Genomic DNA, 13,919 nt, shown 5'->3' on the forward strand with positions numbered 1-13,919 from the left:
ATGGAAAAGCGCGATGATTGGTCGATGTACTATAATGGCGGACGAATACGACCAATCACAAGTTAACCTTACTTTACGGAACGATTTATCGAACGTAACTCGTATCGAAGTGACGTTTTTCTCTATTCTTAACTACTTTCTAATATGATAAAAAAAGATGAAAAAAAGAAAATGTCGCGAAGACCAATAAGAGAAAAGTAACAGCAACGATTTATCTCGGGACTTCGGCTCGCACTGATTTAAGTTTTTTTTCTTTTAACGTAACCGACGAATGATGTATTCTTTTAACAAAAACGTATAGACTCGTACGATGATGCATTTAAGATGTTATACTTGACAAAATGAGGTTAAATCTTACGTTTTTCGTCCTTGTTGGGTTTTATTGGAATTTGATCGAATGCTTGGTAGTTACGGCAGCGAATAAAAGCACGGAATCGCAACAGGACTACAAGCCGGAGGGGCCTTTGATATTGTGCAAATTTCTGTGAGTACACGGACTTATACATACTAAATGACCTAAAGTAATCGATCTATTAATTTTGTCGTTAATAAATCGAACATAGAAAAAGATTTGTCGAAAATACATACCTTTTTTTAGTCCAAAGGAATTTATTGAATGTGAAGATCCAGTTGATCATAAGGGAAATAAAACTGCAAAAGAGGAAACAGGTTTCGGTTGTGTGAAGGTATAGATCGGTTTACAAGGTAAAAGAAATTTCTTGAAGATTCATCAATGTTTAAATATTTTACTTTCAGTTTGGAGGCTCACGTTATGAGGATGTTGAAAAAACAAAAGTATTCTGTACTGTATTACCAGACATAGAATGTTATGGTCCAAGAACATTTTTTCGTAAAGGAATTCCTTGCATAAAATATAGTGAACATTTTTTTGTCACTACGTTACTTTATAGTATATTGTTAGGTGTATTAGGTATGGATCGGTTTTGTCTTGGTCAAACGGGAACTGCAGTGGGTAAATTGTTAACGGTAGGTGGTGTTGGAGTGTGGTGGATTGTTGATGTTATTTTACTAGTTACAAATTCTTTGCAACCTGAAGATGGAAGTAATTGGAATCCATACGTATAGCACGTACATTATATATATAAGAATTGTTAAAAAACTTTATATCACTGTAATATAAATACATTGTTTTAGGATATATTCTATCGTATATCTGTTCCAGTATTTTTTGATAAAATTAAAATTCTTTACATTAGTACAAAGAGAGATTGTATCTGTATAAGAATCCTTTATTTAGGACAATACGTTTTATAATCACTTTTATAAAAGAATCTCTCTTATGCGTTTTATATAAACTTTAAATTTAACATCTCGGTAAAAATTGTCTTAATGATTCACGTGTAATTTGAGTCATTCTTGTTATTGTAATATTCTAAATTATTGTAAAATTATAATTCATAATCATCTGGGTGATAAAGCTCGCTAAGTAATCTATAAATATATGATGGTGCATTTCCACCTCTGAAATTCATGAATAAATTTCATATGGTATGTTGCATTATCAAAGTAGCATTTATAACATGAATAACTTACGTATTGGAGATGAATAATGTGACAAGATCAGCAGGTACATAATCAAACATTGGATTATAAGCATGAATTCTTTCCATGAGAGGTTCATTAGCACCATCTAATACACCTTGCGTGGGAGAAATATGTTGATTAAATCCATGTTGCTCGTGTGAGCATAAATAAAGTGGTGAAAGTTTGTACAAAGGTAGTAACACCATCACAGGAACGGAATAATGTTTTGCAGCCTGTGCAACTGGATGCGAACCAGATATTGCTCTTAACCCTCCATTAGCCATGACTGTATGAGTACCGATGATTACTTTATTTACACGTGACATCATTGCAAAAATTGCTACGTCTGATATTAATGTAGTTTTAATTTTAGCTTTTGCGAGGTTAACTGCCATTTCATGACCCTTTAAACAATAAGTAACATTATTGTAATAAAAATATGTAATTATTAAATCATTAAATATTATTATTAAACGCATGTATATTTACACTTAAAGACGGTCCTCCTTCGGCCACTATAACTTCAAAAGCTCTTGTTGCAGCAGCTTTCTTAAAAAACTTTTCAACTAAATTAGATTTACCAATAGTCATTATAATTTCATTAGAATGAATGTGTTCTGAAGCTTGCTGTGTAATATTTTCTGAACTATAAAATAGAAAATTTAAGATTATACAATTGAACAAAGCTAATATGATGAAACAAATTACATCATATTGACTTACCATGTTTCTAATTCCACTTCAAATTCATTTATATGTTCGATTAAAGCTGATTTAAGAGAAGGTACAACAATATCATAATCAGTGTCTTGATCACGTTCAGCGGTAAGAATTTTATGTAATGATTCCTGAGGATCCGTTTCTTCTGTTCTATTTTTAAGCTCCGATCTATATTCTTCCCTAATTATCAGCAATATACGTCTTACCATATTTCCAATGGAAGCTTCAAGTGGAATTGATTCGATCAAATATTTTCCATTCTTTGTAATAATATCCATTAGTTCTCTACATAATAAAATACATTTAAATTATTAATTTGCTCTTAACCTTAATATATAATATATAATATAAAATATAACAATATTTGCTATGAAACTTACTTTGCAGTATTCCATTCCGAATAACTAATAATATCTTTCAAAACAGAAACACTAGCAATAACAATATTGTAAGCTCCTTTGATATTTCTGAAATATAAAGATGTAACAATTATTTAATCCACTTCATATTTAAGATTAAAATGATAAAAATTTTACCCGTAATGAATATCCTTTATTAATTTTAATACACGTTCATTAATATCGTTAACGATCATTTTCAAAAAGTTACTTTTAAAATTAAATATAAATATAATGATTTTATTTCAATATGTATAAACACGTGTAAGCACTAGAGAAAATCTTTAAGCACGCCACACTACTAGTAGTTATTTGAGATTAAAGGATGTTTCCAGAAAATTATTCGTTTATATAGTCTTGTTGCTTCTATCGATAGTACAATTCGATAAAATTACGATTATCGGTAATGATCGATATGTACGATGTACATGGACCATTGACTGCAACTTGCCGAATGTTTTCAAGATGTATAGTAATGCTGGAATGCAACTAATGCAAACATGTCGATACGTTGACAGTTAAATGTTACAGATTTTAGGTTACTTTCTCTGCTCAGAGGTTCTTTTTGCGTTCATCAAGCATTGCCACGTATCCAAATTCTTTAAAAACTACAAGGTGCAATCGTACTTTAATCGATAAATTTCAACAGAATTAATTAATTAAATAAAATCCATTTTAATTTAAAGAAAATAAAGGTGAATCTTTTGAAATGGACGCGAAGTCAGATTCGTATTCAAACGGAGATAAGTTTGATAATACCGATTCTACAAGTAAATCCAAAAATGATTCGACAGAAGGTATACGTATTTCAAAAATTTTGATAATTAAAAAAATTATCTTGTATTATGTATTTGCGTATGTACAATATAACTAGCTTTAATTAATTTATAAATTTATTTATGAATATATTATATTGAAGGTATTAATCTCTCGTTTCATACAGTTTGTTTAACGGAAAATTGTCTGCTGCCATTAAATGAAAATATAAAACAGAATAGCAATCTACAAAATCAGAATCTTTATTCTAAAGAGGATAAAGTAGAAGTTGAATGTAATTTAGTATCGTTAAGAAAAGATAACAATCCAAATGAAAGTAATTCGTTATTAAATAGGATCAGTATTAATGTGGATGAAACAAGTGTACATATAAATAGTATTCCAAATGAAAAAGATGAAAATTCATCATTGTCAATGAATATCGATCTTCCAAATGAGAAAGTTTTTCGAGAATTATCTTCCAATGATTCATTGTATATAGATTATTCGCATAAAAATATGGATAAGATCTCTGGGACTGAAACAGGTACTAATAACACGTATGAAGATAATATGTATGATATTAAATTAGAAACACCTATAACCAAACAATCGTTACTTACGAATATTGCTCACGATTCTTCAATAATAAAAGATGTAGGTTCAGTGGCATTAACAGAACCAATAAATAAAGAAATTTTAACAAATTTGCAAACTAATAATGATGATTCTATAAAAATAATAGAAATAAATACAACGTCAACCGAAGAATCTAACAAAGATACGGAATGTATAAATAAAGTACATGTTTTACCCAATTTGTCAGAAAATACAGATAAAGGATTTAAACAGCAAACAAAATTACAATCGTCAGAAGTTTCAGTTCAGAAAGAAAAAGTAGATCTTGCTTCCATATATCGACCAACTCTGAATGATGATAGTAAACTTGTAAGGATACCACTGCCAATAAATCGAATGAGTTTAGTGCAATCTAATGCACATTTTATAAATAGAAGTCGAAATTTTCTGAATTTCATCACAGAAAAATCCACAAATATTATGGAGAAAGCATTGTTACCGCAACATCTAACTATGAAATATACCTCAGGATATACAAATAGTAACGAGAAAAAGAATATAGACGGACCTTCTGTAAAAAAGGAGTTATCACCAAAATATTTAGTGCCTCCCAAAGAATGTGATACAATAACAAAATTCGTAAATCCACCAGTTGTATCCATAATAGAACAGAACAAAATTTGTGAACAAAAAGATCTATTGAACGAAAGCAATTTAAAATATGAGGTTCCTTCGATGTTCAACTCATCTTCTGCTGACTCAATTGATGGTACATTAACAAGTATTAAAAATAATTGCAAGTTTACTAATTCTGAAGAACATATTACAACCCAAACAACAGAAGCTTTAATGACAACAGATGGTAAACATAATGATTATTTCAATATACTATTGTTTTTTCAATTATTAATTGCAAGTATTTTATAGGTGAAATATCGCAAGAAAATTCAGCAGACTGTCAAACTCACTCAATTAATAATGAAAGTTCTTATGAAACGAATTTATTACAACATCCTATATATTTAACACTACTCAAAGATTATGCTAAATTAAAAGATAATAATACAAAATTATTAGAGAAAGTAGAAATCTTAGAAGAAAAAAATAACACATTGGAGGCAGAGAAAAGTGGAGAACCTTATAAAATACAAATTGAAACATTAGAAAAAACTGTAGATAAATTAACATTTGAATTGCGCGCATCATTAGCTACACAGGACATATTGAAAAGGGAACATTCTGCTGCTAATAAAGAAATGGAATCTATGGTAATAAAGTATGCAGTCAGTGAAAAACAATTGATTGATACACAAAGGTATATTGTTTGTCTGACAGAAATCTTTGAAAAAAATGTTGACAAGAGAGATCTTTTTTTTTTAATATTGTATTTTTAATAGGGCAAGGGAATATGCAGAACGTAAATTGAAAGATATTACAAAAGAGCAAGAACTCTTGCAGAATAAATTACGGCAGGCTCAAGGAGAGAGAACTAGAATATGTAATATATTGGATGGTAAATGTCGTGAAGTAGGTGACCTTCAGAAAGAAGTTGAAAGACTTAATGGCGATGTACAGATGAAAGAAGTGAAACTCAAGTGGTCACAAAGTAAATTAAAAACGGAGATGGAATTACAAAAGGAAACACAGCAAAAACTTGATAAAGCTTTGGTAAGAAAAGACATTAACTAAATTGTAAAACTTCAATATTGTTAAAAAAGCTTTTCGTACTTTAAGCTACGTATTATATTTCCTCTTATATTTATTTTTATAGAGTAGAATTAATGAAATGAAAGAGGAGTGTGAACAAGTACGTAAAGAAACACAGGAAACTATTAGAAAATTTCAATTGTCTGAAGAAAATAAAGCTATAACGTTAGATCAGCAGCTTAAAGAACAACAAGCACGCTTAATTTTAGAAAGATATGTAACTGAAGACAAGGAAATGCTATGCTTACAGTTACAAAAAGAAGTTGAAACATTATTGCACAGACAACAAGTGTTAATTGAAGAGAACAATGTACTTGCTATAAAAATACAAGACTATGAAAAAAGGCAGCAAGAATACGAAGATACTCTTAATAATTTAAAGATTCTAGCGGATCAACGACAAACGGAAATTATTGATTTATCGCAAAGAGTTTCACAAATTGAAGTATTGAAATTCCAATTACAAGAGTAAGTATTTACATTTAATAATCCTAAAATAACAATTTTTTATATGAAAATTATTTATCTCTACAAATATTTTGTTGATTACGTAGAGCAGAGAAGAGTCTAACATCAACGATAGCTGAATCAGAAAAACTGCATTTAACAAATAATGAATTAGAATCTGATATGCATGCATGTCGTTTACGCGAGGCCGCTATGTTAGATTTTACACAAAAGTTAACAGATAAAAACGTATCTCTTCAATCAGAGTTTACTGCACTTGAAACAAAAACTAAACAGCTCGAAGAAGAACAAGGTCCGCTTCGTGATCAAGTGAATGAATTGAAAAATAAAATTAAGTTGCTTGAAGACAATGTAATATTCGAACAAAAAAGAAGATTAGAAGAATGTGAAATTTTAGCAAAACACGTGGCAGAACAAACGCAACTTGTTCAAAACTTAACACAAAAGTTAGAAGATAGTCAAGGGGAAAATGTAGTACTTAAGAGAAAACAACAAAGAAATATGAAAGAAATAATGCGAGAACTACAGCAATGTCGAAAAAAATTGGAGGCGTTTCAATTATCTTCACCTAGTAATTCAATGAATGTTGCATCAAGGACTGGTTCAAACACATCCCTAAATACAGGTTTCAGTTTTTTTCTGTTCTTTCTTTTTTTTTTTCAACATAGTATTGGCTTCTGCTTATTAATATCGACTTTTAATTCAATTAATTTTTTATGTGTTGTTATAGGCGAAGCAGTGAATGGTGCCTTATCCGATAACAGTACTAATGGTGAAAATTATATTCATTCACTCGAACCAGCTAAAAAATTATTAATGGATCGTATTGTGATGTTACAAAATGATAATGCAAAAAAATTAGAAAAAATTGATTTCTTGGAAGAACATACACGAACATTGGTCGAAGAAATACAGAAGAAAACAAAGATAATACAACATTATATTTTACATGAGAATTCTGGTGCCATGGGTAGTAACGAAAGAGATAGATACAAGGTAATTAATTAATTAATCAATTTCGTAATAATTTCATTTTCATTCGATTTAAAATATTGATAGGTTCTTTTTGTTCCAACTTGGTAAAAATATTTTAAATAATATTTAGAAATTGAAGCATACTAATATATATAGTATGCTTTTTATTTTTGTCATTATAGCATATCAAAAGCAGGAAAAATACTGTAAGTTATATGTAGGATTAAATTTTCTATCAAATAGTTACAAGATGTATAATTCTACTATATTTTTATACTATTTTTATACTATTATATATGAATTAACACTGTATATATATATATATATATATATATGTACTTTTTTTTTTATATGAACTATAGGCAGAATTAGCAAAGAATGGAGGTATAATGGCATCTGTTTACAATCAAAAAGTTTCAGATGAAAACATGACTTTAAAACTTTCTTTAGAAATGAATCAAAAATTATACGCCGTTGTGGAAGATACGTTATTCAAAAATATGGCTTTGAAGGTAATTGAAATGCATTATATATACAATTAAAGGTAATTAATGTGTTTATATTTTTATGTCTTTGTAGGATAGTATTAATACTTTAGGTGCAGAAATAGCAAAGTTAACAATACAAAATCAACAAAGACAACTGACGAGTTAGAAATATTGCCATATATCATTTTTTTTATTTAATTAATAATTAGATTTTGAAAACACAAAGTTTTGTGTTTTCATTATTATTTCTGAATTTGCTAAATTATGACTTCGAACAAATATGAATTGACGATTGCTATATTTGAAAAGCATGAAAAGCTTAAAATTTAATATATAAATTTTGCAAGAATAAGAATTACTTATAACATTATTTTAAGCAAGCAGAAACTTAATGCATTGGATCCATTTATTGTAATAAGTTTATTTTTATACAGTTAATTCTTTTTTTAAACGTCTGAGAAACGAGAAGAAAAAACGAAAAATCTTAAAAATGTAAAAACTTTATGTCACAACCTATATATCTAGAATGAAAAAATTATCTAGTCCTTTTAATCGAAACAAATTATAATCCAAAGCTAAGTCCATTGCAGTTTTAAATACCATTATTAACAAATTTTCTTTTATATAAAAAATCAATTTATCATCTAGTCACATTATATCTTAACTTAACATAATTACTTTGATCAAAGAACAAATGAAATAAATGATGTCCATAATTTGTATTTACATTTTCTATATGATATATATTGCAGATTCCTTTTTATAAGTTCGACGAAAATATTTTATCATCATATTCTTTATAATTTTACTATTACATATATTATGAAATTTTTATCAATTTTATTTTATTACTTTAAGAATATGATTACAATCATATAAGATTGTGAAATTTGTTAATAACTGATAAAGTAGTAGAATATTTTTTTAAGTCCTGTACATAATACTTAACTTGTATATATTAAGCGCGCAAGCTTGTACCAAAGTGTATTAATTAAAAAAAAGTATATTGTATATCGTAATTAAAGTATTATTAAAACCATCTGTAGACACAAAAACAGTATCGACTTTTACAAAATTACGTGGAAATATATAAAAACACCAAATTTTTAAAAAACGTAATGACACTTACCTGTATCCTGTTCATTTGAATTTATATAAACAATAAAAAAGAAATAATAATAAAAAAAAAAAAAAAAAACACTTCATACATAAATATCGCTTAATTTTGTTCTTACCTACTTCCCATACTAAGCTCAGCATCCTTACGTAATTATTTACAGAGGATCAAGCCGCAAAAAAATATTACAAACGAAAGCAAAAAATAAACGTGGAATCTTTTGAAGTATTTCCCGCATTACTTGTGCACATGTCGTTCTTGCAAAAATATACGCATTCCATTTTCATTACGTAAAACAGTATGGATGAATATTGTGAGAGAATAATTTAATGACGTATTCAAAAAGACTATGTACAAATTACAGTCCTAAACATCGTTTACAATTGAACGCTCACTAATAGATTAAAATATTTATTCGATTATAAACTTGCTCATCATTTTTCGAATATTTACGTTCGTCATAATTAACAAGTTTTTTAATTTTGTTTTATAGCTTCATTAAAATGAGTGGGATAGTCGTTTCGTGTTGAAAAAAAAAAAAAAATAATAATAATAATAATAAAGAAAAAGCTGCGTACCTTCGAATTTTCGTGCCCGCAACCTAGATTAACGAAAAATAAAAAAGAGAGAGTTATCATAAAAATAGTACAAGTTTGTTTTCACACGTTTAATGACAATCTGTACTACATAATATAAAGTATTTGATTATAACAAGACAAAGCAGACCTCGTGACTTTGTAATCTATATCTTTTCTCTGGCAATTATGAAACTATTACATTTTTACTCCTTTTAACGAGAGGAATACACCTATTATTAGCAACCGATCGAGTTGTAAGAGAAATATCGTTTATTAATTTCTCAGTTTTATTTACCATATGTAAGACACATGATTTCCTCGGACAATAATTTTGCTCTTTCCTTCCTTCCTTTCTTCCTTCCTTCTTTCTTTTTCCCTTTTTTTTTTGGCCATCCCATTATTTATTTATTTTTCTTTTCTTTTTAGTTTCTCATTTCCATCGCCGCTCTCTCACTTCACATATACCATTCTCATATATAATTTTAATATACGTATGTATGTTATATACATTATGCACAGCAGTTACGCTCTTACAAAGCACATCCTATCGAAATTTACAATCGAGTGGCAAACGTAATGATTTAGCTCGAAAGTAGTAGGTACGTGTATGTATCGTTTACGTATATATGTATGTGTATATTTATATATTGCTTTCTGTACATTGTACGTGTTAACTACATGTACATATATATCCTTATACCCTACGTTTCTCCTCGCGAATGTTTTTATTTATTTTCTTTTTTCTTTCTTCCTTTTTTTTATTGTTATTGTTGTTGCTGTTGTTATTGTTGTTGTTGTTGTCATGTTAATGAAGAAGGAGGTCTACAAAAGCAGCCATTTATTTCATTACAATGAGAAGTCAAATTCATCGATTATTTAACATATTTCCTCCTTCTTTATAATCTCCTCTTAAATCGTCGATTATCGTAAGAATAAAATCATCGTGGAACATCCTAATGTAAATGATAAATCGTTATCCCTGGTCGTATTAATTAGGCGAAAGTATGTACCCCTTTTTGTTTTTATCGCAATCGATTTTAGAATCTCCGCCTTATTCTCGGCTCTTACTAATTAAGCTTGATCGTTAATTGTATTAGAACGGTATATGCACCTGTTCTCATTCTCCAAGCTTATCTTAGGAAATCCCAAACATATTTTTTTTTTATTATTATTTCGTCTAATTATTGGCAAAATTCTGCTCTTTGTGTTAATTGATTATAAACTTCGACGAAAATTCCGTAAAGAATTATCGATTATTATATCTGTTTAATCGCACATGCACGATAAAAAGTGTAAGAGAGGAAAAAATAAACAGAAAGAGAAGGAGAGAGAGAGGGAGAGAGAGAGAGAGAGAGAGAGATGAAACTATATCTAAGGAGAATTAATATAAATTTCATGAAACTATATTAAGTACTTAATAAAATTTTCTTTAATAAGATATGTGCAAAATTTTCATAATATTAAATTATCGACTTGGGATATTTTCATATTTTCTCATTTTCTTATACAATATATGTATATATATATATATATATATATATATATATATACATACATGTATATATGTGTATGTGTATATGTAGAGAAATAGATAGGTAGATATATTATTTTTATAAAAGAAATATGAGATCATACGTATAAATATATACACGTATTTGTTTGACCCTTTACGGAATTTTAGTCTCTTCGTGTTCGCTAGTACACATTTAAAATGTTTATACAAAGTGAGAACGAATATGAGAATGGCGAATAATATTTATGTGCGTTCGATATATTGAAATTTTTAAAGGTCAAAAGCATTTTACAATGCCTCTCGTCTATTCTCTCGAGTTCCCTAAAAAGTTATTTTCTTTTGCTTTCTTGTTCTTTCTCTTCGCAAAAAAAAAAAAATCCTCTTTAAAAATCGTACAGATTTTACGGCACACTGTCACAGCATATTGTCTCAATTTTTCCCTTTCATTTCAGTATATGAAGTTAACGCACAAATCGGTTTATAATAGTAAAGTCTGTGTATTTCGTAGACCTCGATTAGTATCGTATGTATTTATATTTTATTTAAAATATATGAGAAGTTCAGGATGGAAATAACGATCGTTCTGAGCGAGCTGAAGAATGAAATCTGACCCTAACAATAAAATAGAAAAGAAGAAAGAAAGGAAGAAAGAAAGAAAGAAAGAAAGAAAGGAAAAAAGAAAGAAAGAAGAAAAGAAGAAACGAACGATGTGGCTTGAACCTTAAAATGGGTAGACTCTAATCTCAAAGCAGACTTTGTTCGATTTTCAAAATGGATTCGAGAGGAAATAAATGCGTTTTGATAAATGAGACTGGAAAGTCGTTATTTCTCTCTCCTTCTTCTCCCTTTCTCAAGCGTAGGATCGATAAAGGAACGAGTTTAAATTCGACAAAGCCAAAATCAATGACTATACACACAGAGAGAGAGAGAGAGAGAGAGAGAGAGAGAGAGAGAGAATATAGTCAAGCGGAGAAGCTTTCCCATGCGGAACCATGCTTGTGCCGGAGCTTGCGAGGGAGCTTTCGAACTGGTGGAGCGAATACTAGTACCACCACCATCGCAACCACCACGACTACTACACCGCTACCACCACCATTACCACTACCACCATCAGTACCACCCCTGCTGGTACTGCTAGCTGGATATACCGGTGGACAGGCCACAACCCTCGGTGCCTAGCCACGACTACCGCGTTAATTTTGTCGGGCGAATTGATTTTGGCTCCAATGCTGGCTACGCACGCCTTTGCCTATCTCCGACTGGCTAGCTAGCCGGAGATGGCAAGTTAACGTTGAAGGGTAGATCGAGCATTCCGAGTATATGACTGAACCGAGAGAGAGAGAGAGAGAGATAGATAGAGAGAAAAAGTGGGAAGGAAGGAGAGAGGGAAATACGAGGACGGAAGGAAACGAGGAACGAAAAAAGGAAGGAAGAAAGGGACGTGCAAAAAAAGACCGAGAGAGAGAGAGAGAGAGAGAGAGAGAGGAGAGATGGTACGAGAATAAGGGTTGAAATCAACGGTACAGAGGGTGAGGATGAAGTCTGCTCTAAAGCTAGCTCACATGTACACATGCATACACCTAAACGTAATACAAGCATGTACTCCATAAGTTCGAGCGAGGTATAGGGGCGTTCCTTAAAGGGGAAGGCTCGCTTTAAGCGCATATATCGGAGATGGCTTCTTTAAAGAGAGATGGATCGTTCGGTTGGTCGGCTTTCTACGATCACGAGATATGGTCATATCCCACTTAAAGTCACGTTAACGTTCTCTCACTCTTCTCACGATCCAACCCTTCGACGCCTATGAGATATTACCTTCCTCTATACTCTCTCTCTCTCTCTTTCTCTTTCTCCCCACATTTTTTATCTCCTTTTTCCACTACACGTTCAACCCTCTTCTTTTCTCTTTCTCTTTTTCTCTTTATTTCTTTCTCTCTCTGTCTCTCTTGTGGTCATAGGCAAATCCACGAGTACCGGAGGGTTATGAGAGGGCAAACGCGGAAGAAGGGTGGCCACGGTGGTTAAGGAACGTCGATTAGGTTCGCGAAGTATGTTGTATATAAGCCTCTCCGTTTTTCAAGCAACGCCGTGGAAACGAAAACGAACGAGTACGATTCGATCGCATTTCTCTACCGAGTTTCGCATTTCTTATTCTTTTTTCATGTTTTCTTCTTTTTTTCCTTCCACCGATAATTCTCGACCCGTTCTATTCGTTTTCTGTCGACAAGAACGTTACGAGCGAATTGTTCGATTTGGGATTATGGTAAGGATGCTTTGCAAAGCGTGAAAGAATGTGTGTGAAGAAAAGTACGAACTGAAGAATAACTTAATGTGTAAAAACCGTGTAATTTGTTTAATAGGAATAGTAATAATAATAATGGTAATAATATTAATTAATAATAATAATAATAATAATAATAATAATATAATGCAATAATATAATAATAATAATAATAATAATAATAATAATAATAATAAGTGATAACATGTAATGTTTGGCATCGTTATGATTGCGTCTGTACAACAGGTTTTTTAAACCTTTTCTTTTTGCGGCGCATTTTAACTTTGAAGAAAGAAAATAATCAGTCACCCCACGTGGCGCTATGAACACTGAGAAAATACGGTTGCGTTAATAAGTCTATTACCTGGACAATAGCGAGAAATACGAAGTAGTAGTTAATGATAAACGTAATAAACGTATTACTAGTATTCATATAAGCGGCTGGTAATAGTAATATATATAGTCATACATCGACGAGATATAACAACGATAAACAGGGAAAAACTTAATTTTACAAGATAAATCAAAAACGATGACGTCTCCCGTTTATAAACGCGAATAATATATACATTCTTTTCCTCATGCGAAAAATTAATAACAAAAACGATGGTTGGTTGCGATACCAGCGACAATCGTTATTCTTCTTAAGTAATATTATCAAATACATTTACATATACATGTATATATATATATATACATATATATGTATATCGCTCATAATTACAGTGACATATTATCATCGGCGATGGAAAAGTTCGTAATTATAAAGTACTTTATAAAAAGGGAGGTGGAGG

The 13,919-nt window shown here is 30.3% G+C and overlaps 3 protein-coding genes across 6 annotated transcripts; 2 read left to right on the forward strand and 1 right to left on the reverse strand.

Annotated features, from left to right (window-relative positions):
* The first annotated feature begins 64 nt into the window (after positions 1-64).
* LOC127062838 (TM2 domain-containing protein CG11103) lies at positions 65-2,023 on the forward strand. Its single transcript, XM_050991689.1, has 3 exons — positions 65-484; positions 599-686; positions 757-2,023. The coding sequence occupies exons 1-3, from the start codon at positions 342-344 to the stop codon at positions 1,084-1,086; spliced, it is 561 nt and encodes a 186-aa protein (XP_050847646.1). The 5' UTR covers positions 65-341; the 3' UTR covers positions 1,087-2,023.
* LOC127062835 (translation initiation factor eIF-2B subunit beta) lies at positions 1,108-3,083 on the reverse strand. The gene is made up of 6 exons (XM_050991686.1): positions 2,802-3,083; positions 2,646-2,732; positions 2,269-2,550; positions 2,035-2,191; positions 1,555-1,949; positions 1,108-1,482 (listed from the first exon to the last, which is right to left on the reverse strand). The coding sequence occupies exons 1-6, from the start codon at positions 2,858-2,860 to the stop codon at positions 1,410-1,412; spliced, it is 1,053 nt and encodes a 350-aa protein (XP_050847643.1). The 5' UTR covers positions 2,861-3,083; the 3' UTR covers positions 1,108-1,409.
* A 54-nt stretch (positions 3,084-3,137) lies between these two features.
* On the forward strand, positions 3,138-8,829 carry LOC127062826 (coiled-coil domain-containing protein 186-like). 4 transcript variants are annotated; one of them, XM_050991651.1, is made up of 10 exons: positions 3,138-3,460; positions 3,583-4,860; positions 4,926-5,313; positions 5,396-5,666; positions 5,770-6,173; positions 6,260-6,798; positions 6,904-7,169; positions 7,331-7,354; positions 7,511-7,660; positions 7,728-8,829. In XM_050991651.1, the coding sequence occupies exons 1-10, from the start codon at positions 3,373-3,375 to the stop codon at positions 7,800-7,802; spliced, it is 3,483 nt and encodes a 1,160-aa protein (XP_050847608.1). In that variant the 5' UTR covers positions 3,138-3,372; the 3' UTR covers positions 7,803-8,829. The 4 variants fall into 4 exon arrangements, with proteins under 4 accessions (XP_050847608.1, XP_050847612.1, XP_050847609.1 ...); XM_050991655.1 differs by having other exon boundaries at positions 5,956-6,173; XM_050991652.1 differs by having other exon boundaries at positions 3,607-4,860.
* Positions 8,830-13,919: the final 5,090 nt, after the last annotated feature.

The sequence above is a fragment of the Vespula vulgaris genome, chromosome 3 (assembly GCF_905475345.1).
Source record: "Vespula vulgaris chromosome 3, iyVesVulg1.1, whole genome shotgun sequence".
Taxonomy (NCBI): Eukaryota; Metazoa; Arthropoda; class Insecta; order Hymenoptera; family Vespidae; genus Vespula; species Vespula vulgaris.

Bases quoted from the DNA above. Each gene is read 5' to 3' on its own strand.
- LOC127062835 (XM_050991686.1), bottom strand. From the start codon at position 2,860: ATGATCGTTAACGATATTAATGAACGTGTATTAAAATTAATAAAGGAT. The intron at 1,950-2,034 runs GTAAATATACAT...TATTGTTTAAAG, and splicing joins AAGGAGGACCGTCTTTAAGT to GGTCATGAAATGGCAGTTAA. The intron at 1,483-1,554 runs GTAAGTTATTCA...CATGAATTTCAG, and splicing joins ACATTATTCATCTCCAATAC to AGGTGGAAATGCACCATCAT.
- LOC127062826 (XM_050991651.1), top strand. From the start codon at position 3,373: ATGGACGCGAAGTCAGATTCGTATTCAAACGGAGATAAGTTTGATAAT. The intron at 4,861-4,925 runs GTAAACATAATG...AGTATTTTATAG, and splicing joins AGCTTTAATGACAACAGATG to GTGAAATATCGCAAGAAAAT. The intron at 7,355-7,510 runs GTAAGTTATATG...TATGAACTATAG, and splicing joins TCAAAAGCAGGAAAAATACT to GCAGAATTAGCAAAGAATGG.
- LOC127062838 (XM_050991689.1), top strand. From the start codon at position 342: ATGAGGTTAAATCTTACGTTTTTCGTCCTTGTTGGGTTTTATTGGAAT. The intron at 485-598 runs GTGAGTACACGG...ACCTTTTTTTAG, and splicing joins TTGATATTGTGCAAATTTCT to TCCAAAGGAATTTATTGAAT. The intron at 687-756 runs GTATAGATCGGT...TTTTACTTTCAG, and splicing joins CAGGTTTCGGTTGTGTGAAG to TTTGGAGGCTCACGTTATGA.